General features: G+C 36.8%; 1 protein-coding gene across 1 annotated transcript; it reads right to left on the bottom strand.

Annotated features, from left to right (window-relative positions):
* Nucleotides 1–784: 784 nt before the first annotated feature.
* On the bottom strand, nt 785–19,055 carry LOC131849029 (uncharacterized). The gene is made up of 16 exons (XM_059199011.1): nt 18,976–19,055; nt 17,768–17,827; nt 15,856–15,961; nt 14,181–14,367; nt 13,400–13,664; nt 11,814–11,999; nt 10,952–11,153; nt 10,453–10,594; nt 9,556–9,726; nt 5,753–5,887; nt 4,703–4,875; nt 2,670–2,817; nt 2,310–2,467; nt 2,033–2,117; nt 1,551–1,724; nt 785–992 (listed from the first exon to the last, which is right to left on the bottom strand). Exons 2-16 carry the CDS (start codon nt 17,794–17,796, stop codon nt 829–831), a joined length of 2,325 nt encoding a protein of 774 aa, XP_059054994.1. The 5' UTR covers nt 17,797–17,827; nt 18,976–19,055; the 3' UTR covers nt 785–828.
* Nucleotides 19,056–22,641: the final 3,586 nt, after the last annotated feature.

Below are 22,641 nucleotides of genomic sequence, written 5' to 3'. Positions count from 1 at the left end.
AATGTCTACCTCAAATTATTGTACACTAAAAACATAATATACGTAATTAACAATAAATAATATGCCGGACCCTATGTAAGAAATAAGATTTTTCGATGGGGACTTCAGCATCATAAATATGAAATTCTTATTTATCCCATTTATTGGTGGTTGGCGTAATGTTTTGTTTTGTTCATCCCCGATGGCAGTCATCTCGTTATTGAGAGGGAGTGCCTCTCTTGCCATGTCATCTTTCACACAATCCATTTCTTTTTCGGTCTTCCTCTGCCCTTAACGTAGTACACGTAATTAACAAAAAAAAAAATGCCGGTCTCTATGTGAGAAATAAGTTTTCAAATTCGGTCTTCAACATGTTAAACAACTTATATCTTAAGATCACTATCTTCTCTTATTTTAAACGTTATTACTGTACAATAAAGTGTTACAAGCCAAGGTTTTCTTGGTTTGTGACACTTTATTGTACAAGTATAGTATAGTAAGTATAGTACAGTTTACTTTTAAGTAATCTTACATTGCTATTAACATGTTGAACACCACATTGAAAAATCTTCTATCTCACATAGGGACCGGTATGTTTTGTTGTTACGTATATTATTTTTTAATGTTTTTAGTGTACAATAATTTGAGGTAGATATTATTTAACCTCTAGATTTATTTCAATTAAAGTGGCCACGGGTCGCAACGTGTAAATTTACTTTCGTAGCGAAGTGACCCACCGGTGGGCATGCGGTCGTTAACGTGTTAAACGTCTTTTTATAGATAACTCTTACTTAAAAAGTAAATCTACAGTAACTGTAATAGTTATTTTAAAACACTGTTAAGTTACAGTTAACCCTTCATAGCGGATATAAGGTCTGGCACTTCGATGATATACAACCCTGGCTCTTGTTTGATGCAACGAGCGACTCGTAACACGCCGCGCCCTTCGTCGTTGATTTTCATGTATTCCACAGCCCGTGCTAGCATCTCCGTTGTGGGTTCTTTAGGGAAATCTGTGGATATAAACTCTTATGGGTTACGCAATTTATTTTTATGTAGTTATTGCGCTGGTCTGTTAGATTGCAGCCAAAATTTCAATAAAAAAATCTTTATTCAAATAAACTTAATATAAACACTTGTGAATAGCCACATTTCTATAACTCATTCAGAATTCAGACTCATCACAAAGAAATGAGCAAGAAGCTTGCGTGTTGCCCTTTTGAATAAATATTGTTTTAAGTAAATATACATTAATAAGGATTAGGCATGCGACAATCAACATAAAGAATATACATAATATAATAATAATATTCTTACACAATTCACACAGGGCTATCTAGTCCCAAGTTAAGCAAAGCTTGTATTGTGTACTAGATAACTGATATAGACACATAGAATTTTTGTGAAATACATACATAATATACATAGAAAACACCCCGACCGATACAAACAATCATACTCATATAAATGTTTGTATAATACCATAATCGAACCCGAGACCATCGCAAGTAAAGCGGCGTGCTAAACCACTAGACCACCGAGGCCGTCGAACATAGAAAACGTGGTGATACCTTTGATCTCGAGTTGAGAAGCTACGGCCGGATGACCGCGCACGAACTCCGGCAGCATCTTGCGAAGTGAAGAGATTGCCACCGAGCCCACGTTGCCGTAGTCTACATAGCACACCTCAGCTTCCGGCTGGCCGGGTGTCTGCTCAAGCAGCACCGCGCGGAACCACTGTGGATCTGATTATATATAACTCATCAACACGTGCATTATAATCTTAATAATATTATAAACGCGCAAGATTGTAAGTATGGATGTTTGTTACTCTTTCACGCAAAAACTACTGAACTGATTTTGATGAAACTTTCCAGTAATATAGCTTATGCATCAGAATAACACATTTGGCTATATTTTTTAATTGAAAATTAACGCGATTGAAAACCGCGGGCAAAGCTAGTTGGTACATAATTCTTGGTCCCTTGAGATCTCAATCAACCAGATTTGACTGTATTTAGTATATAATACATTATGTATAATAGTTACTTACAAGGTGGAAACTTAGCGATGCACAGTTCTTCGTGTTTGGGCAAATATGGCATTTTCCCCAGTTCACTGTCACAGTACTCGGCCATCTGAAAAGTGAGCAAAACAATCTCAATTATGTATGCTGAACGTCATCTCACCAGCATCAGCTCAGCACAATAGTCCTTCAGCTTGTCTATGAACTCGACGGCAGGTTTGTTTTTTTTCGGTATGTTAGTCTATAAGGTCTTTTATAATATGGGCCTAGTTTCTTGAAACAAATAAATAATATTAATAATTACCCTTTCGGTGAGTTTGTCGAAGTCTGCATGTTTGACGTTGAGTTGGCAGCCCGACACGGTACCGCTCTGCAGCGTGCTGATGTCCAGGACCTCCACCTCACAGTTCCTCGCCGGCAGCTCCAGGTACTCCAGGTCAGTGTACATCACCGGCTCAGTATCTACAGTAATTATAATTAAAATCTTTATATATAAAAATTACGTGTCTCGTTGTTTGTCCGCGATGGACTCCCTAAGTTCCTCCCGTTTACATAGGAGGAAGCTCCTCTGAAACCGCACTGTCCAAGATCACTTAGGTTTTAGCGTGTGGAGATAACTTCCCTATGGATGGCGAGTGGTGCGATGGTAAATCTTGTCACTTACCAACGACATCACCGCCTTTCTCCTCAAACTTCTTCCAGTCAGGTGTGCACAGCTCCTCCAGTCTCCTGTCCACCGACTGGTTGTTCTTCATCACCATTAGGTTCACCGCACTGCCGCTCGGTGCTGTCTTTTCACCAGTCGGTATTGTCTAAAATATTTTTAATATAATAATCAATCAGGATTATTTTTTACTAGATCAATAAAATGGGCACTAGTGAAATATTGCACCATTAGTTAGGGATCGCTAATTCCTACAATTTTTCATCTACACTAATAATATTATAAAGAGAAAACATTTGTATTTTTATGTGTATGTATGTTTGTAATGAATAAACGTAAAAACTACTTTGCCGATTTCAAAAATTCTTTCACCATTAGAAAGGTACATTCACCCTGAGTAACATAGGCTATATTTAATACTAGAAAAGATTAGGGATACTTACTAAAACTTTAGTAAGTCAAGGTGTAAAAAAAATGCTATAAAATATCTTTCGGCGCGTGCACTGCGGAAACTATTGGTAATAGAACAAAAGTATGTTCTACAATATTGAAGAACATATCAACAACTACAAAAAACTTAGTGATACTACGTGTCCTACTATTACCGTTGTCACAATAACAACTTTTTAAATTTTAAAAGTTGATAGAAATTCCGACCTACATTACACCATGATATATGTTTAAATACTACATATATATGTTTATATACATACTTCTGTTTAAATCCTTATCTAAATAAATCATATTATTTTCAAAACTGTTTCAATTTATGTATTGTTATTTGAATTGTTCAAATCGGCTATTCCATTCAATAGCTATTACGAATATAATGAGTCATTGAAATAGAAAAATAATATTTAAAAGAAATGTAAAATGTCGGAAAAATGTCCATCCGTGCGAAGCAGGGACGGGGCCACTAGTTAAAGAATAAAGCCACAACATAACATAGCCACTTGCAGCCATCTTCTCCTAATAATTTCTAGACTTCTACTACCATCTGGCCCGACAGCTTTCCCATACTTCATACTTACTCTACTCTTTTTTTTACTGCATTTCTTTCGTCATCCATACTAATTTCATTCACTACCGACACTACATTGTTTTTTACTAGATGACCGGTGATAATATACGAAGGACAATACATAACGACTGCATCGCAACTGAAATGCGAATATTGAGATGGATGTATGGTGACAAGAATGGATAAGATAAAGAATGAATACATTAGAGGAAGTATGAAAGTGGCACCGGTGTCACAGAGGTTGAAGAGTAATCGTCTATCATGGTATGGACATGTAATGCGTAGGAATGAAGATAATATTTTAAGGAAGGCATTACATAACTAACTATGGGCCCCATCAACAAGCTCAGAGTCACTCAGAGGGCAATGGAGAGGGCTATGCTTGGAGTTACTCTGCGTGATCGAATCAGAAATGAGGAGATCCGCAGAAGAACCAGAGTGACCGACATAGCCCGAAGAATTGCGACTTTGAAGTGGCAATGGGCAGGGCACATAGCTCGTAGGACAGATCGCCGTTGGGACGTCTTCCGGGCTGCGATGATGATGATGATTACATAAGAATGTGGATGGTTACAAGGGCAGAGGAAGATCGAAAAAGAAATGGACTGTGTGAAAGATGACATGGCAAGAGAGCGAGTGACGAGATGACTGCCAACAGGGATGGAAGGAACAGAAAATATTACGCCAACCACCAATAAATGGGATAAATAAGAATGATTGAATGATTATCTCCCAGTTTCGTCTTTATCAAGTTGAAGATCGCATTGAATCTTTCTCACATAGAGACCGGCATTTATTTTTATTGTTAATTACGTATATATTATTTTAAATACGTTTTTAGTTTACGATAATTTGTGGTAGACATTATTTAACTAGATTTATTTCAAAGTGCACGGGCGATCATCCGGTCGCAACGTGTAAATTTACTTTCGTTACGGAGTGAGCACCGGTGAGCATGAGTCTTTAACGTGTTAAGACGTCGCTCCTCGAGTCAAGATGCTGTTCATCTCACCAGCATCAGCTCAGCATTAGAGTCCTTCAGCTTGTTTATGAATTCAACGGCGGGAGGTGTTAATGCAGCTGGCAGCTGTATAGTGACCCGCGCTGCCAGGGTAGGCTCCGCAGACATCTGGTACTCCTCTGGGCACGCGTACAACTTCTCTAGTTTTGTTATCTCCACATTACCTGCATAAGAACCAAAATAGAAGTAATCTTTATTAATATAAACACTTTTGAATAGTCAAATATTAAATTGCTGAAAAGAATTGAAATATCTACCGCTCATTCAGAACACAGACTCCTTACAAAAAGAATGAGAAAGAAACGTGCGTGTTGCTCTTTTATATTGTTCCAGGTAAATACACATTAACATTGATTGAGCATGCTACAATCAACATAAAGACATAATGTGCACTTAATTTATTCAATAAACAAAAAGAAATAATAATAACCTAGTTCAACTCACACAGTGCCATTTAGTTCCGTAGTTAAGCAGAGCATGTATAATGGGCCTTGGTGCAAACGGTTCGCCCCAAGGCCCGAAAATTCACCCCTCTAGGGATGTAGATGACCAGTGTTAGTCAGTTGGTTTAACATGAGGTAGGCTATCAATCAGGTATAAGCTATGCTTTGTCCGACTAAAATTAAATGACAAACGAAGTTCTAACGGGAACTGGACATTGTTGAAAGTGTGACGCAGCTGGAGTCAAATCACAACGCGATTTCAAGACGTTTGTGTCCCGGATCCCCACCAACAGCTGCTCACCTTCATGAAGGAGTACTACTGGTGTCCGTATCGAAGGGTGTGGTGTATCGTCGCTACCGTGTCAGATTGCCGTCTTCAGCGCCGTGACCACACAGTCAATTTATATTTTATTATTATTTCCTATGTCTATAAAGTATTTATATGGGTTATGTAGTCTGAATTAAATAAATTAAAAAAGGGTTCCTCCTAGGGCCCAATCTTCACCCCTCTAGGGGTGAGGATGACCAGTGTCAGTCAGTCAGCTTATCAGGCGAGCCGTCAGCTTGTTCATCATACCAATTACATAAAAAAACTAACCAAAATCAATGTACTCCAGTAGATATTTGTTCTGCTTGACATTGGTGCGTTTGCAGAGGGCGCGGTAAAACAGTCCGTCGGTATACTGCCCAATCACAGTGTCTCCTTGATGTGGAGGCTCCGTTAGAGGACTCGCTGTAATCATATAAATTTAATATCATTTTATCGATTTGTTTTAAACAATAATAAAAAATACAAGCAATAATTTACACATAAAAAAAACAGTCTCAATGTGAACAACTCTGCATATAACTCTGCAATGCTGGAAACACGGTTCTCAGCGTTTACCGCCTCTTTTTATTGTATACATTAAAAAGTTTAGTAAAATTACCAATATGACATGTGATTGATATTTTTTATACTACATAAGTGGCAAACAATCATATGGCTTAACTGATGGTAAACGGTGACCGTAGCCAATGGACGCCTGAACCACCAAGGGTGTAACGTGCGCGTTGCGGAACCTTAAGAAACCTTAATCATGTGGCAAACGAGCATATGGCATCTGATGGTAAATGGTTACCGTAGCCAATGGATGCCTGAGACACCTAAGATGTTACGTACTCGTTGCCGCCCCTTAAAGAATTTATAATATACCTTTTTTGAAAACCCCAATGCTCTAAAGTACGATTATTAATTCCAGTCAGTAAAATGACAACTGCAACTGTCACTGATACACAAAAAGGGTGACCCGCTATAATAGTGATGTTCGGCAATCAATAGACTTAGACATTTAATCATGCTTTATTTTATTAGATATCCATGCGTTTTTTTTTATTATCAATATTTAATATATACTGCATTAAATAATACATTTATAGAAATATGGACTTTACTAGCATATTAAAATATCTCACTACAACATTATTACAAAAGCTGGGAAAAAATATATGAAAATATTCAGAGGAATTAACACTAGACATTTTATTTATATAAAAAAAAATTGTAATCTCGACTAAGTTTTAAGGGGGTCTTCCTATGTGACGGCCTGTTTTTTAGGGATATTTTAGGATTTTTTTTCTACGACCAGTAAATATTTAGAGCTTCAAGTTTTTTATCATTTATTAACACATATTTGGACAGTATAAATATAAAATTTCAGCTAAAAATATTCAAGTCAGAGTAGAGTTACAGCGCTCTGAACACCCCCGCCTCGAAAAAAAGAGCTCCCACTTCCTCCACGATTCCGGCTGATCGGCTTATCTGAAAAAAAAAAAAAAACGGCGTTTTAATTTATAGGCTTAAAAGCACGGAATGACCTATAATCAAATGAATATAAAAAAAAAATGGATTTTTGATAGACATTTGAAATAAAAGTTGCAAATTAGGCGTTTTTTTTTTTGTTTTTTGCTATAAAAAAATCGAAGTTTTGAAAATTTTCGATTGATAATAGTTCATTCCATGCGTTTACATATATTGAGTGTGCCCTGTAAATTTCAAGTAATTCGGTCCAGCCGTTTCTGAGATACAATGGAGGAAAGTTTGAAAAACACAGTTTTGAGAAAAACGCGTTTAAAGTTTCAAGTCCGTTAAAAACTATTAAAATATCAACTTACTCTCAATCGGCGATGCCTGGTCCATAGAGTATTCCTTCCTCTTCCTCGTGAAACTCTTTTAAAGCAGATTGTTCAGCTCTTGAGTCAATCCTGGCTTGTTTAACGACATCACTTACGCGCCGCTCAGAGCGTAAGATTCGCTTTTCATCCCGTTTCTCAACATACGCTTGGGCTTCACGACCAACAGGGCATCCCATAATCGACATAACTTTTAAAATACCTTGAAAACCTTCATTAAAGATAATAACTGCTAAGTAGCTAGCAATTTCAACAACTTTGGGACCAGAATGAAGATGTTTAGGAGCGAAAGTCCAAATCAAAGAATTCAAAGATTCGTTATTGTTTTGTGTCTCTGCTCCTAAACAAAGAATTAATAATTCGTCTTTCGATAAATCTTCGAAAACCGGTTTGATAGCTTCTTGGACTTGCGGAATTAGAGGTGGTTTATCGTGATGAAATTGGTCCAGTTCATTATTAGCTTCAGCCTTACGCCATTTACACCAACTGTCTTCGCCTTCTGGACAAAATTGATGCTGAGGGTTTTCATCAGAAGAACATTTGTGATAGTACGTTGCCCAAACTTCCTTTCTCATATCTTCAAGCGAATCTGGATGGCGTCGAATTGCTAATCCGTAGAATTTTGTAATTTCTTGGATAACTTTATCAGTAAGTTTCCTTGCTCCTTTTCCTCCTATTCCTTTATTGGTTTTATCCTTTTTCACAGCCCGAAGTCGTGTTCCCATCCTCTTTTCTACGTGACCCACACATTCTTTTTTTGTTACCGCAGTATCTCCATACGGTTTAGTATCTAGGATGCCCTTGAAAGTTTTGCTGTCACCGTCGCCAATGTATGTTAGATACTTTACGCCATATTTTTCTACAGACCTCAGAAACATTTTCGTGATGGCACTTATTTCCATTTTACCGGAACTTCCGGAATGGTTTATGGTGCATTCATCTACATGCGTTTCATACCACATCTCGTATTCTAAAGGATTTGTTTTTTTTTTATTTTTCCACAAATTACATCCACCACAAAAACTACTCATGACCATGACATCTAAAACTTTCCCAGTGTACTTGCCGATCAACGTAGATACGTCGAGCAGAGATGAAAAGCCTCTTTTCTTCCAAGTACCGTCACCTGACACAATCAATTCATCCTGTGGTTTTCCTGATTCTTCATTCATAGTTTTTTCTTGCGTAACAGCGAATGCCAATAAAGTATCATACAGTGAAGATGTAGCAATATGAATGTTTTCCAGTAGTGCAGTATAAGTAGAATTTGCAACACCCGAACACATGTCCATAAAGCTACAGAAAAGATTTACTCCTTCTTGACCAACTCCCAATAATCGCATCGCAAATACAAACCGACGATTAACCTCAAATGCATTTCCGATCAACGGGCCTGAGTTTATAACTGTCTGTTTTTCACACTCACACGATAAAATAATTTTAAAGCCTAGGCCTCGGAAACTTGATCGCGAAATAGACACGTCACTTTTACAAGTTTTACATATAACTATTTCAGAGATTGCAGCAAATACAGAAACAAACTCCAAAATGCAATATGCGAAATTCGAAGCGATGGGAACATTCATGTTCATGTTATTTTTAAGTTTTTTGGCCGAAGCTGATGTAAATACCGTATCATTTTGGTGGGTAAAACGGTTTCCACTAAACTTTCTTTTTTTACTACGACCAGGATGAACATTTCCACTCGTACTTCCTTTCCGTCCACTCATTATGAAAAAAAATAATTTGTAGCTGTTGCTCTCTTCGAAGTTCAACCAAGACTAAAATAACTTCGGTAAAATATTATAACAATAGAAATTTCTGTTTAAGTCTGTAGAAACGTGTCTAAACTTGTATAAACAAATATATTAATAAAAGGGAGGCCAGGTATAAAGCCGACGGTACACAATAGGCCCGGTCTCTAACTGCCAACTCACCGCTCCGAACCGCTCTTTCTTTTACCTGCTGTATCTTTAAAACGACTTCGAATTTTCTAAAATCGCTTTACTACCGTATTCTAGACATGTTAAGGGAGCAATTTATGAAAAAAAAAAAATCGATTTTTTCAACCCATCACATAGGAAGACCCCTTAATTGTAAAAACTGGATTCTACCACATCACTATTTGTGACTAAAACCCTGCCACACTGGAAATGTCATTTTACTGACTGGAATTAATAATCTTACTTTAGTCATGCTCATGTGCTGATAAAATGGTAGTCTACTGACCATTAGCTGCCGCTAGCACCACATTCTGCAGCAGATCATCGAATTGCCGCATCGCTGTCGGATCCGCTGGACGAACAAACACCCTATCCGACTCTGTCATGTCCACTAACAGCACCTTGCTGTTGTTGGATACGGCTGGGCGGATCACCTCGGGCACTGGCGATTTTTGAGCTATAACGACACAGATAATTCATATAGTTGTCATAGATGTGTTTTGTAGACTAAAGAATTGATGGGAGAATCGCTAGATACTTTGATGTTTACCTCTATAATTGGTACTCTGTAGCTCAATTCCATGTATGAGTGAGACAAATTAATCAGATTGGGACAGGTTTTGACACGTTTATTTGCAAACATTTGAATGTGTTTCCCATATGCTTTGTTTACCAGTATAATTTCAGGTTTTTCCACCTTTAAAAATAGAATAACGGTACATTTCGGTACCTCTACAAGCGGGGGGGCCTCTGTAAATGAGACAACTATAATTTTAAACCTGCTTAATTGGAAAACTTAATTAATGGAAACCATTAATAATTATTACATAATTTTTGATCCCTTGAGATCTCAATTAACCAGGTTTCACTGTAGTCCAATCAGTGGCCGTAACCAGAACAGCACAGTCCCTAAAATGTGATAGGTTGGGGGAAAGAGGAATGTTAGTAATGTGTACTGAATCTTACTGCTAGCAATGTACCATGTCAGGTTCTCCACACGGAAAACCATCCTGGAAACCATCATGATAAATAATAATCGTGCTGAATTTATCACAATAGGCTTACTGCCCTGACCTCATACTCATCTTATCATCCTCCACTGGTGCCTCGCCAGCGTAAACCGTTAGTGCAGGCGAGTGCACCAGTCCATTAACATTCATAAAAAAAAAGCTAAGGTACTTACCTGTTGCAGGATATTCTATATCTGGCACCCAGCGAGACACCTCGCCTTCACCGACCACTATGTTGGTTTCAATATTCTCGATGTGCACTTTGAATCCATCATTTCGTTTGGCTAGTATCTTGCATGTCAAGTTCTCGCCGAGCTGTTGATTTGAAAGAGGTATTGAAAGAGGAGATGTAAAAAATAAAATAGAGAAAAATAAATAGAGATGTAAAAAATTTGTATGGAAATTCGTCCTTTTTGAAGCTACAACAATGAACAACTTTTTACTTTCGCTTTTTTCGGTTAGATTAAATATTTTTATTTTATTTGGTTAAGGCAAGGCGAACGAAGTCGCAGGAACAGCTAGTAAGTCTTATACACTTATGTAATAGCCATTGGTAAGTTTTACTTTTTTTAGTTAGATTATTGAACCCTTTTCATATTTGGTCCAAGTCACTATTTCACGCGGACAAAGTCGCGCGCACAGCTAGTATATATATAAACAATACAAACCAACCTTGACGTTAGCATTAAGCAAACAGGCGAATTCCGGTATGCCCTCATAGTTGGACGGCAGTTTCTTGCACTTGTCAGTGGACTGCAGCGCCACCAGGCGGCAGGAATCCAGAAGAGCAGCTCGATTGGCTGCCACCTTTCGGGCGCGGTACCATCCACCGTCCGCCGGGCTCAGGTACGAGAACACCTCGCCAATGGCTGGACTGTAGGATTACAAAACATTACAATAAAGAATATTGGGCCTGCCACACACCTTTATGGATTGACTTACAGTTTTATATATAAAATTCTTGTGTCACAATGTTAGTTGCATATGGTAACGGCTCCGAAATGGCTTGACTGATTTTTATGAAATTTTATACGCATATTCTGCGAATCGGGTACTATCTATTTTTCATACCTAATAAAACCCAAAAATCAATCAATGGTGATGAACATACAAGTAATAATTTATTACTCAAAGATTTGTACGCTTGATTTTACAAAAGATGGTTGATTGGTGAAAGGACCATGTTTCACTGTTTTGAAATTTGTCATTTTTGAAGCTAGAACAATGAAACTAGTTATTTTCGCTTTTTTCGGTTAGATTATTAAATATTTTTAATTTATTTGGTCAAGCTTCCAAGCGGAGGTAGTCGCAGGCGCAGTTATTAAGTCTTATACTGTCATCATCATGAGTATGATTGTTTGTATCGGTCTGGGTATTTTCTATGTATAATATGTATGTATTTACGAAAAAAAAATCTATATATTTGTATCAGTTGTCTAGTACCCATAACACAAGCTTTAGCTAGCTTAACTTGGGTCTAGATGGCGCTGTGTGAATTGTGCTGAGATTATTATTATTATTATTATACACCTACGCAAAAGCCGCTGTGTCCGCTTCACAGTCGAACACGTAGTCCTCGCAGAGCTTCTGGTACTGGTCCTGGTAGGATTCGTGCATTGACAGGCACACGAACCCGCTGCGCTTTATGCCGCATTCGGATGCAGCGCTCTCCACCGAGAGGAGTACTGTATCGTTGATCTTCAACTGCTCTATGAGGTAGCTGGGAAAGTAAATAGAAATAATAATAATCATCTTTATTTATCTCAAATAAAAACTAATACAATTGCTTATATAATTATAAAATTCTCGTGTCACAGTTTTCGTTCACATACCCCCGAAACGGCTTGACCGATTCTCATGAAATTTTGTGAGCGTATTGAGGTCTGAGAATCAGCCAACATCTATTTTTCATCCCCCTAAATGTTAGGGGTAGTCCACCCCTAATTTTTTTTTTATTTTAAGGCAAAACAACGTTTGCCAGGACAGTTAGTATAATTATAAAATTTAAAAGTAATGAACGAGACAAAACGGTCTACAACTCAAAGAGTGCAGTGAGTCTAGTCTCTCTGCTATTCTGTTCCAGCCTTTATTAGTAAATTAATACAATATGAGATCAACTACGACGATAGCACTTAAGTTATAAACTTCTACTAACAAATTAAACATAAAAATGTACAATAACAAGTGAAATAATGCTTATTCAAATAAACTCAATACAAGCATTTCTGAATAGCCATATTTTTTATTCTACCACTCACTCGGAACACAGATTCAGCATAAGAAGAATGATTAAGATACTTGTGTGTTGCTCTTTTAAATAAATGTAATCGGGGGAAAGTAAATTAATAATCATGTCCTTTCCTTTATTTAGATCAAGATGACCTTCGGAGCAAGATATGACCTTCATCCACCAGTAAGTCCGATCCGCCGAGGTTCCAACCCCTAGTGATGCCCTCAGACTAAAGTCGTATCCGTCAGGTGGGAGTTGTCCTTCAGCCGCTCTATAAGTCCTTTCTTTGATTTGGAGTGCAGTCTGCACTCGCCCCCTATCGTCTGGTGAAGTTGTAAAGACCAGCTGCGGCCAACAGCATTAGAGTAGTCCGGAAAAAAAAATGGCCACGGCTATCTTTTACAATTGCATCGCTCGCCATCGACAGCAAATTCATCTGAACATGCCTGAACCTAAGTGGTAACGGATAGTGAGATTTCAGACGAGCTTCTTCCCGTAGATTGTGGAATGAAGGTAATGCCGAGATTTTCTCAAAGGGACTACAGCATGGGATTTTTCAAGAAGGGTATATTAAGGGTTCCTTAAGGGTCGCATAACTCATGTAACACCCCTGGTGTCTCAAGCGTGCAGAGGCTATTGTAACCGTTTACCAACAGATGGGCCGTATGCTTGTTTGCCATCTACGTAGTATAAAAAAAGATAAGCAGAGCATGTATTATGGGACTAGAGGACGCATCTTATGGAGCGCCTGAAAGCAAACTCCCGTCTGACAGGTAAGACTAGTCTGAGGGCACCACTAGGGGTTCGAACCTCGGCTCAGGCCGCCGTAATTTCGATCCCCGATTCAATTAGACGGGAAATCGATTTGACATTAGTGCAAAAAAAATTACCTTTTCGGTACTAGAGGCTTCTTGATTGGCGTGACATCAGTTAAGGAACCAGGCGCTTTGATCTCATTAGTTTTGAAGCCCAGAACAGTCCTGGACACTAGACTATTCCCGGCTGATGTATTTCCGGATTCTTCCTGGGTAACCTTCGAAGGTTCTAGATCTTTCGTTTTTGACTGTGTATTATTTGTATGATTCTTGGGAGGATTCCCAGTCTTCTTTGGTGATCTAATGGCCTTAGCACCTTGATTTGGCTCCTGTTTGGAAGCTGTTAATGATAATAAGTATGCAACTGTTTTGAAATGATTTTTTTAAATCCTCCGAAAGCGACTTATGCAATTAGCTAGTTCAACCAAATTCTTTATAATCTACTACCTAACCGCCCGGCTTTGCACGTATGTACATAAACCTTATTCTTTCATCAAATTACAAAAAATATATTGTTAAAAACTGCATTACAATCCGTTGCGTTGTTTAGAAGATCTAAGCGAACAGACAACGGAAGCGACTTCATTTTGTAAAGATACAAACAAATAAGATTGTATTGTCTGCTCGTAATTTCAAATTAACAACTTAATAATTTTACACTGAATATGTATATTATATATATAAAAAAAAAACTGAATTTAACAGTTATTGTTATTCAAAATTGCTACTACTCATGAATACAAAATTTTTGTACAGTGCGTGGATTCGGACCCGCGGCAATCGGCAGGAAAGCGGTGTGCTAAACCACTAGACCACCGAGGTCAAATAAAAGTTTTATCTATCTATTTAAACTTACGCGCCCCGTTCTCCCAGCTCTCGTCTTCCAGCGAGTCCTGTTTCGCCGGCGGCCGCCTGTCAACAGCCGGTCTATTTCTGTTGTAATTGTTGTTCGCACGCCCATTGACGCTGTTACCACGGTTATTGTTGAGATTGTTGTTGCGAGGTCCTTGCCGTGATGTATTATGTCCGGGTGGAGTGAATATCTACAAAGCAATAGAAATAATCTTCATTCAAATATTCTTTATATATAAAAATTACGTGTCATGTTGTTTATCCGCGATGGACTCCTAAACTACTGAACCGATTGCAAATTTGTTTTGCACATTGTGTGCAATTTGATCTAACTTGAAAGATACGATAGCTTACATCTCAATTTATAGTCGCAATATTATTTTATTCAATAACCTTAGCCACAGCAACGCGTGGCCATGTCTGATCTTAATATATGCACTTTCGAGTAGTCATCATTTTATTCTAGCACTCAATCAGAACTCAGACTCATCACAAGAACAATGAGCGAGAAATTCGTATGAATATAATAAATATTGTTCAGAATTACAATTGAATTAATATATGCACTTACAAGTAGTCATATTATTTTATTCTAGCACTCAATCAGAACTCAAACTCATCACAAGAACAATGAGCGAGAAATTCGTATGAATATAATAAATATTGTTCAGAATTACATTTATAAGAATTTAGTGTGAATACATACTGCTAAATAGCAAAGTTGACATAAATCAATAGTAATTTGAGTAAGACAACAAATCTGTCATAGATATCAGAGCAGATTAGTCCCTACAATAAATTAAATATTATGTATCATTGAAGAACTATTCTATTCTAAATCGTTACACCGCCAAGACCGTTGTAAGATATACAATGCGAGCTGATGTGTGTATTATTTGACAGTCTACTATGTATAATATATATTTATTGTTGGTAATGTGGATTGATAACCCTATTGCTAGCAATGTACCATGTTAGGTTGACCTCCAAGCGGTTCCCCCTGGAAACCATCGTGTTAAATTCATGGTGAATTTGTCACGTGGGCTAACTGACCTGACCTCATGCTCATCTTATCATCCCCCACTGGTGCCCCGCCAGCGTAAACCGTTGGCGCAGGCGGGTGCACCATTCCATTATCATCCACAATATATATATATATATATATATTCATTAATAAAAAAATGTATTTACATCAGTTACTCATATCACAAGCTCTGCTTATCTTGGGACTAGATGGCGCTGTGTGAATCATTCTGAGATACTATTACATTTATATACTCTTTCTGTTGACAATTGTGATATAATTAGATACTTATGTACTTATTTAATAATTTATTTGAACAAAAGACGACATCTTTGATTGCCTAAACAAAAACCGGAAGAAAGTCAAGATGAAAGAAATAATCACAGATAATATAAAATAAACAGAGAGCACAAAATTTGTACAGAGTAGGTTACTTCACGATAGAGATTAAAATATTCTAACAGTTTCATATTTGACGCGGTCATTATATATACGTATAATGAGTAAATCACGGGATCTTCCCACGTTTTATTTTTATTGAGATCAACCATGATCATGGCGGTTGAAACACTGCCGAAATATCGGGCGCTCAATTAAAATAAGGCGTGCTAAGATCCTGTGATTTACTAATTATAGGTATTATTATATCTATTACCTTATTCTGATTATCGCAAGCTGCTTCATCTTGTCTATGGTGCGATTCACGCTTGTAGCTCTTGGCGGGAGAGTATGGACGTCTTAGAGGTACAACTGAGGGAATCCTGTAATATATATAAACATTATATACAGAATGAAAGAAGAGAAAGTAAGTTTATTTGATACAATACAATAACTAAAATAATTTTCAAATTAGATATTTGATTATTTTATTACCCATTTTTAAATAGATCTCCGCTCAGCGTATGTTGTGACGGGGTGCCACGACGTTGGTATTCTGCGGGATACCTTCCTATATATCTAAATATATATAACTCAAAGGTGACTGACATAGTGATCTATCAACGCACAGCCCAAACCAATGGACGGATCGGGCTGAAACTTTACATGCAGGTAGATGTTATGACGTAGGCATCCGCTAAGAAAGGATTTTTATTAATTCTACCCCCAAGGGGATAAAATAGATGATGAAAGTTCGTATGAAACTTTGTCAATTTTAAACCGATCGGGTTGAGACTTTGCATGCATAAAGCTACTATGACGTAGGCATCCGCTAAGAAAGGATTTTGATAAATTCCATCCCTAACGGAATAAAATAGGTGATGAAATTTTGTATGAAAGTACCGTAAAGACGCAAAAAATTTACCTAATAATAATACTTCTTAACGCGAGCGAAGCCGCGGGCAAAAGCTAGTATATAATATACATACATAGATACTTAAATCTAGGCGGATAACACTAAGTAAACATTTTATATTGCTACGATATACTAAAATCATATATAAATATCAATCACTAGTACGCACTGATATATAAAATAAGTAACGATCTGGTGACACTAGCAGACAGTATATGACACCGTGCATTATCCTGCATGAGTGCAGACATATCACAGCACAGTTTACTGTGCAAGAAGTAGAAGCTTTTTTAAATCTTATATGTAAAATTCTCGTGTCACAGTTTTCGTTCCCATACTCCTCCGAAACGGCTTGACCGATTCTCATGAAATTTTGTGAGCGTATTGAGTAGGTCAGAGACTCGGCCAACATCTATTTTTCATCCCACTAAATGTTAGGGGTAGTCCACCCCTATTTTTTTTTTTATTTTAAGGCAAAACAACGTTTTCCGGGACAACTAGTAATTTTTAAAAATCTGCACATTTACAGAATCCTTTAAAGGAGGATGAATATTATTCCGGCACTTCATGGTAGAATAGCTAAAACAACCACATAATGCTGCCGTTTTATGTGAGGGGCACATTAAACGAACTCCGCTTGAATGACGACTACTGAATTTATAAGGTACTAGCTGTCCGGGCAAACGTTGTTTTGCCTTAAAATAAAAATAAAAATTTAGGGGTGGACTACCCCTAACATTTAGGGGGATGAAAAATAGATGTTGGCCGATTCTCAGACCTACTCTATACGCTCACAAAATTTCATGAGAATCGGTCAAGTCGTTTCGGAGGAGTATGGGAACAAAAACTGTGACACGAGAATTTTATATATAAGATACCGATATCATAGAACATCGTGGGAGGTAAATACATCTATCTATATATATAAATAAAATTGGAGTGTCTGTTTGTAATATTGAAATAACCGTTTTTTACTACATGCATATCAATATAAATACGGTACATACAACATAATAACATTTTTTACAATTTTTGTCTGTCTGTCTGTTTGTTCCGGTTAATCTCTGAAATGGCTGGACCGATTTTGACCGGAATTTTATTGGCAGATAGCTGATGTAATTTGGAGTAAATTGGGCTACTTTTATTTAACGCGAACGAAGTCGCGGGAACAGCTAGTTTGCATAAAATTATTCGTATTAATACCCGGTTAATAATATAAATAAAGCTGTCTTGCTATTGGCCGGTTGGTGACAAACCATAGAAATATACTTACATTGGCGGGGCATCATCAGAATGATTCATCTGCTGTCCTTCCAACCTTCCCCCAGGGGACCTGAAACAACAATAGAACAGACTTTTGAATAGGAGTCATTCAAGTATTACGTAAGCAGATTTATTACAATTATTTACCCCACCATCCCCCTTGTCAGCAAAAGTAAGCGAAGCTCTTACCCCCTCGCCCCATGCTTACGTTTACGTACTAAAAAACAATACATTAATAGAAAAATGTTAACATTTTTCTATTAATGTATTGTTTTTTAGTAAAGACAATGTGAGGGTTGCCATTCATGTAAAAAAGTATATGCGAAATCATCATCTAGACTCCCCCCCCCCCATATCATCCAAAATAAGCAAAGCAAAGACCCCCCCACCCCCCATTGACCTTACGTAATACGTGAACGGCCCCATAGTCATTACTTATTTTTTTAATCTACTGTTCATTCGGAAAGCTGTCTCATCACAGGAGTTAAAAAAAACTTGCGTGTTGCTCGATTACCGTTTACCATCATCATCTGCTTCTTCCTTATCCCATTTATTTGGGGTCGGCGTAATATGTTTTTCGCTTCCATTCATCCCTGTTCGCAGTCATCTCGTTATTTACTTCCTTTCTCACCATATCATCTTTCACACAGTCCATCCATCTGTTTTTCGGCCTTCCTCTGCCCTTACGATTACCGTTTACCATCAGGTGGATATTGTAAAATTTTATAAAAATCCTTTTAGTAGTTTTTGCGAGAAAGAGCAACAAACATCCTACCACACTCACAAACTTACACGTTTAGTTAAATTACATAGGTGCGACTGAGTTACTCGGGCAACATTTTACAATATCCACCTTAATGGTAGACCAGCAGTACACACCTGGCCAGATTGTGACAGACAGCCTTATGACGGTCAGTCCAGTCCCTCCACTGCCAAGTTGATCGAACAGTACGGAGTCACGCCACTCTAACAATCTAGGTAGAAGACCAGCAGTACTCACCTGGCCAGGTTGTGGCAGACAGCCTTATGACGGTCAGTCCAGTCCCTCCATTGCCAAGTTGATCGAACAACCTAGGTAGGAGACCAGTAGTACTCACCTGGCCAGGTTGTGGCAGACAGCCTTGCGACGGTCAGTCCAGTCCCTCCACTGCCAAGTTGATCGAGCAGTACGGAGTCACGCCACTCTAACAATCTAGGTAGGTGACCAGCAGTACTCACCTGGCCAGATTGTGGCAGACAGCCTTGTGACGATCAGCCCAGTCCTTCCGCTGGCAGGTGTACGAGCAGTACGGAGTGATACCACACTAACAACCTAGGTAGGAGACCAGCAGTACTCACCTGGCCAGATTGTGGCAGACAGCCTTGTGACGATCAGCCCAGTCCTTCCGCTGGCAGGTGGACGAGCAGTATGGAGTCACACCACACTTGGCGCAGAAGGAGTCAGCCTCCTCGCTGCCGCACGCGACACAAGCGCGGGACCTCACGCGCTGCAGCGCGGGAATTTTTAACTGTGCGGATTTGAAGGTTCAGTCTTGTACTAACATGGGTTCGATTTCAGAGGGTAACCAATTCGTTATCTTCTAATATATAAATATGGTGTCACAGTGTACAACAACAGAACTCCTCCGAAACGGCTTGACCGAATCTTATGAAATTTTGCATGTATATTCAAAGAATATATATTCACTAGATCTGAGAATAGAAAGTAAACTATTTTTCTTATGTTCTAATAAACAAAATCCTCGCGTTCTAGTATTTGTAATAAAACTTGAGACGAAACGGCTTGACCGATTCTTATGAAATTTTCTATTTATATTCAATAGGTCTGAGAATAGGACGTAAGAAATAGAAATAATCTTTATTTAAATAAACTCATTACAAGCAGTTTTGATAGTCATATTTTGATTCTACAACTCATTCGGAATGCAGATTCATCACAAGAAGAATGAGCAAGAAATTTGTGTGTTGCTCTTTTTAATAGATGTTTTTTATATAAATAATTACAGTATAACAAGTAAGAGGCATGCGATAATCAATATAGAAATCGCTACGCAAGCTATTTTTCTTATCTTCTAATGTATAAAATTCTCGTGGCAGTGTTTGAAGGAAAGCTTCGATTAAACGGCTTGACCGATTCTTACAAAATTTCGTGTGTCTATTCAAAGAATAGAACGTATATTATTTTTCTTACCGTAAAGTGATAAGGATGGTCCATACCAAAATTTATTTTATATTTGGATATTTTTATAAAAAGGCTTCAAAATAATCATACAACCCTTCTATGGTAAAGGGTTGTATGAATATTTTAAACCTATATTTAATAGTCATGTCACTTTTATATGACAAAACAACGATTTCCGGATCGTCTAGTCATTTATAAAACTGTTGTATACCCGACTAAAAGTGTAGCAATCATATTTATATATTTTATTTATTTATTAACTGTATATTGCACCAGAACATAAAACAGACTAATAAGTTACAAAATTATTATATTATTAATTGTTTTTATATATTTTAAATGGCAAAAAAGCTTGACCCACAAGTATCTTCGGAACTTTGCCTAAAGGGGTCCCCCCTTTTAATAATATATTTTAGTTATTATATTATATTTTTTAAGCTTTTTAATTTTAGGTTCTTAGTTGTACAATTAAGTTATATTACTACAATGAATTCATAATTATATTAATTTAAATAATATATACGTATGTACAATATGACATTAAGTAAAAAAAATAAAAAATATAAAGTGGTAATATATATACATACTATATTGTATTCATGAGTATGATTGTTTCTATCGGTCTGGATGTTTTTTATGATGTGTTTAAAAAAAAGTGAGTATTTATTATCATATTATCAGTTCGTGCCCTGCTTACCAGAGGACCAGACGGCGCTGTGTTAATTTTCCACAGTTATTCATTTAATTAAATTTTTATGATATTATCAACCGTTGCCGACCAATAAACTCGTTCAGAACAAGAGGTGTTTCAATTATTACATTGGCGACGAGGATGGGGTTAAAAAAAATAATATTAATAGTATAGCTACCTACTAACAACTACTTGCTGTGCCCGCGGTTTCACCCACGTTAAATTTCAATAAAGAATATAGCCTATATGTTATTCTGATGACAAGCTATATCACTGCAAAGTTTCATCAAAATCCGTTCAGTAGTTTTTGCGCAAGAGTAACAAACATCCATACTAATATTATGACAATTATAAAAACTACTTTATTTTAAACACATATTCCACCTCCACCCATTTCCACATTAATTTGTACAAGGTCTACGTTAGTAGAAAAGTATACTACTAGAAAAAAACAATGTCAAAATTAAAATAATTTTATTAAAAAAAACCGTAAAAACTACATTAAATGCATAACATTGGAACCACTTCATTTTCAATGACATTACATAATAATAAAAAACATGAGAAAAAAATCACAATCAATTCATAATTAACAATTAAAAGTCGTAGTAAAAATACTTACCCTAAAACTTATGTAAAATTATATTAAAAAGTTGTGAGATTACAATAAAATGGCGGAATTTGCGGTGGGAATGTTTCATTGAGGAGTTTCATCATGGTTATAAAATTCTCGTGTCACAATGTTAGTTATCATAACCTAACCTATCATAATCTCCACCGAAACGGCATGACCGACTTTTATTCAATTTTATAGGCATGTGCAGGTCTAAGGATCGGCTACTATCTATTTTTTTATACCCTAAAGTGATAAGGGCCGTCCACCCCTAACATTATTTTTTCAAATTCAAATTCAAATTAAAAAATCATTTATTCATGTAGGACATTTCAGCCGCTTATGAACGTCAAATTTTTTTTATTTTTATATTTTTTATTATTTATTTTGATTTAGTAAATGGAATGTAAATATGTTGTATGGAATCCTAACAACAAAACTAGCATGTACATTCATATTCTGTAACTTTGTAATGACTTTAATAAATATAATGTAAACTTCGATTAAACCCTAACAAACAAAGTGGTCATGGATTTATTAAATGAAATGTAAATATTAATATATATTATCTCCGGACAATTCACACAGCACCATCTAGTCCCAAGCTAAGCAGAGCTTGTGTTATGGGTACTAGACAACTGATATAAATACATGGATACATTTTTTCTCATGAATACAAACGTTTGTATCGTGCGAGGAATCGAACCCACGACCATCGGATAGTAAAGCGGTGTGCTAAACCACTAGACCACCGAGGCTGTCAGTTAATGTAAATATGTTTGATAGAATCCTAACTAACGTAATAAAGTGGTCATGAGTTTAGTAAATGGAATGTAATGTTTGATGGAATCCTAACTAACGTAATTGACTCTCCGTATTCTGAACATTGTTATGTCTTTAATAAATATAATGTAAACTTTATTAAACCCGAAATAACGTAACAAAGTGGTCATGGATTTAGTAAATGGAATGTAATATGTTTGATGGAATCCTAACTAACGTAACTGACTCGCCGTATTCTGAACTTTGTTATGTCTCTAATAAATAGAATGTAAACTTTATTAAACCCGAACTAACGTAACAAAGACGAAATTAAATTATTTTGTATCTTACAGGTCCACGAAATGAAGTTTAACATAAGAGCAATGTTTGACATTTGGGATGGAGGACGTAAGCAGTTTGAACATAATGATGTTCTGTTTATTTTCTTTCTGTTGTGTTAAAGATATAAATAAATTTTATCAATCTAATTTTTGACAATGCTTTTGATTTCAAATAATACTTTTGTAGCTTACGCCCTGTTAGACCTTCATGCCAAAATTTCAATAAGACATTATATAATAATAAAACAAAGACATACAAAGGTTAATTCACAGTTGGTTACTACAATTGAGGTGT

The sequence above is a fragment of the Achroia grisella genome, unplaced genomic scaffold, assembly GCF_030625045.1.
Source record: "Achroia grisella isolate CSIRO2021 unplaced genomic scaffold, CSIRO_AGI_Agris_v1 utg628, whole genome shotgun sequence".
In the NCBI taxonomy this organism is placed as follows: Eukaryota; Metazoa; Arthropoda; class Insecta; order Lepidoptera; family Pyralidae; genus Achroia; species Achroia grisella.
This window is presented reverse-complemented; position numbering and strand designations above follow the sequence as displayed.

Bases quoted from the DNA above. Each gene is read 5' to 3' on its own strand.
- LOC131849029 (XM_059199011.1), bottom strand. From the start codon at position 17,796: ATGAATCATTCTGATGATGCCCCGCCAAT. The intron at 13,665-14,180 runs GTAAGTTTAAAT...TATCATTAACAG, and splicing joins GAGCTGGGAGAACGGGGCGC to CTTCCAAACAGGAGCCAAAT. The intron at 2,818-4,702 runs GTGAGATGAACA...AAAATATTTTAG, and splicing joins CTAATGCTGAGCTGATGCTG to ACAATACCGACTGGTGAAAA.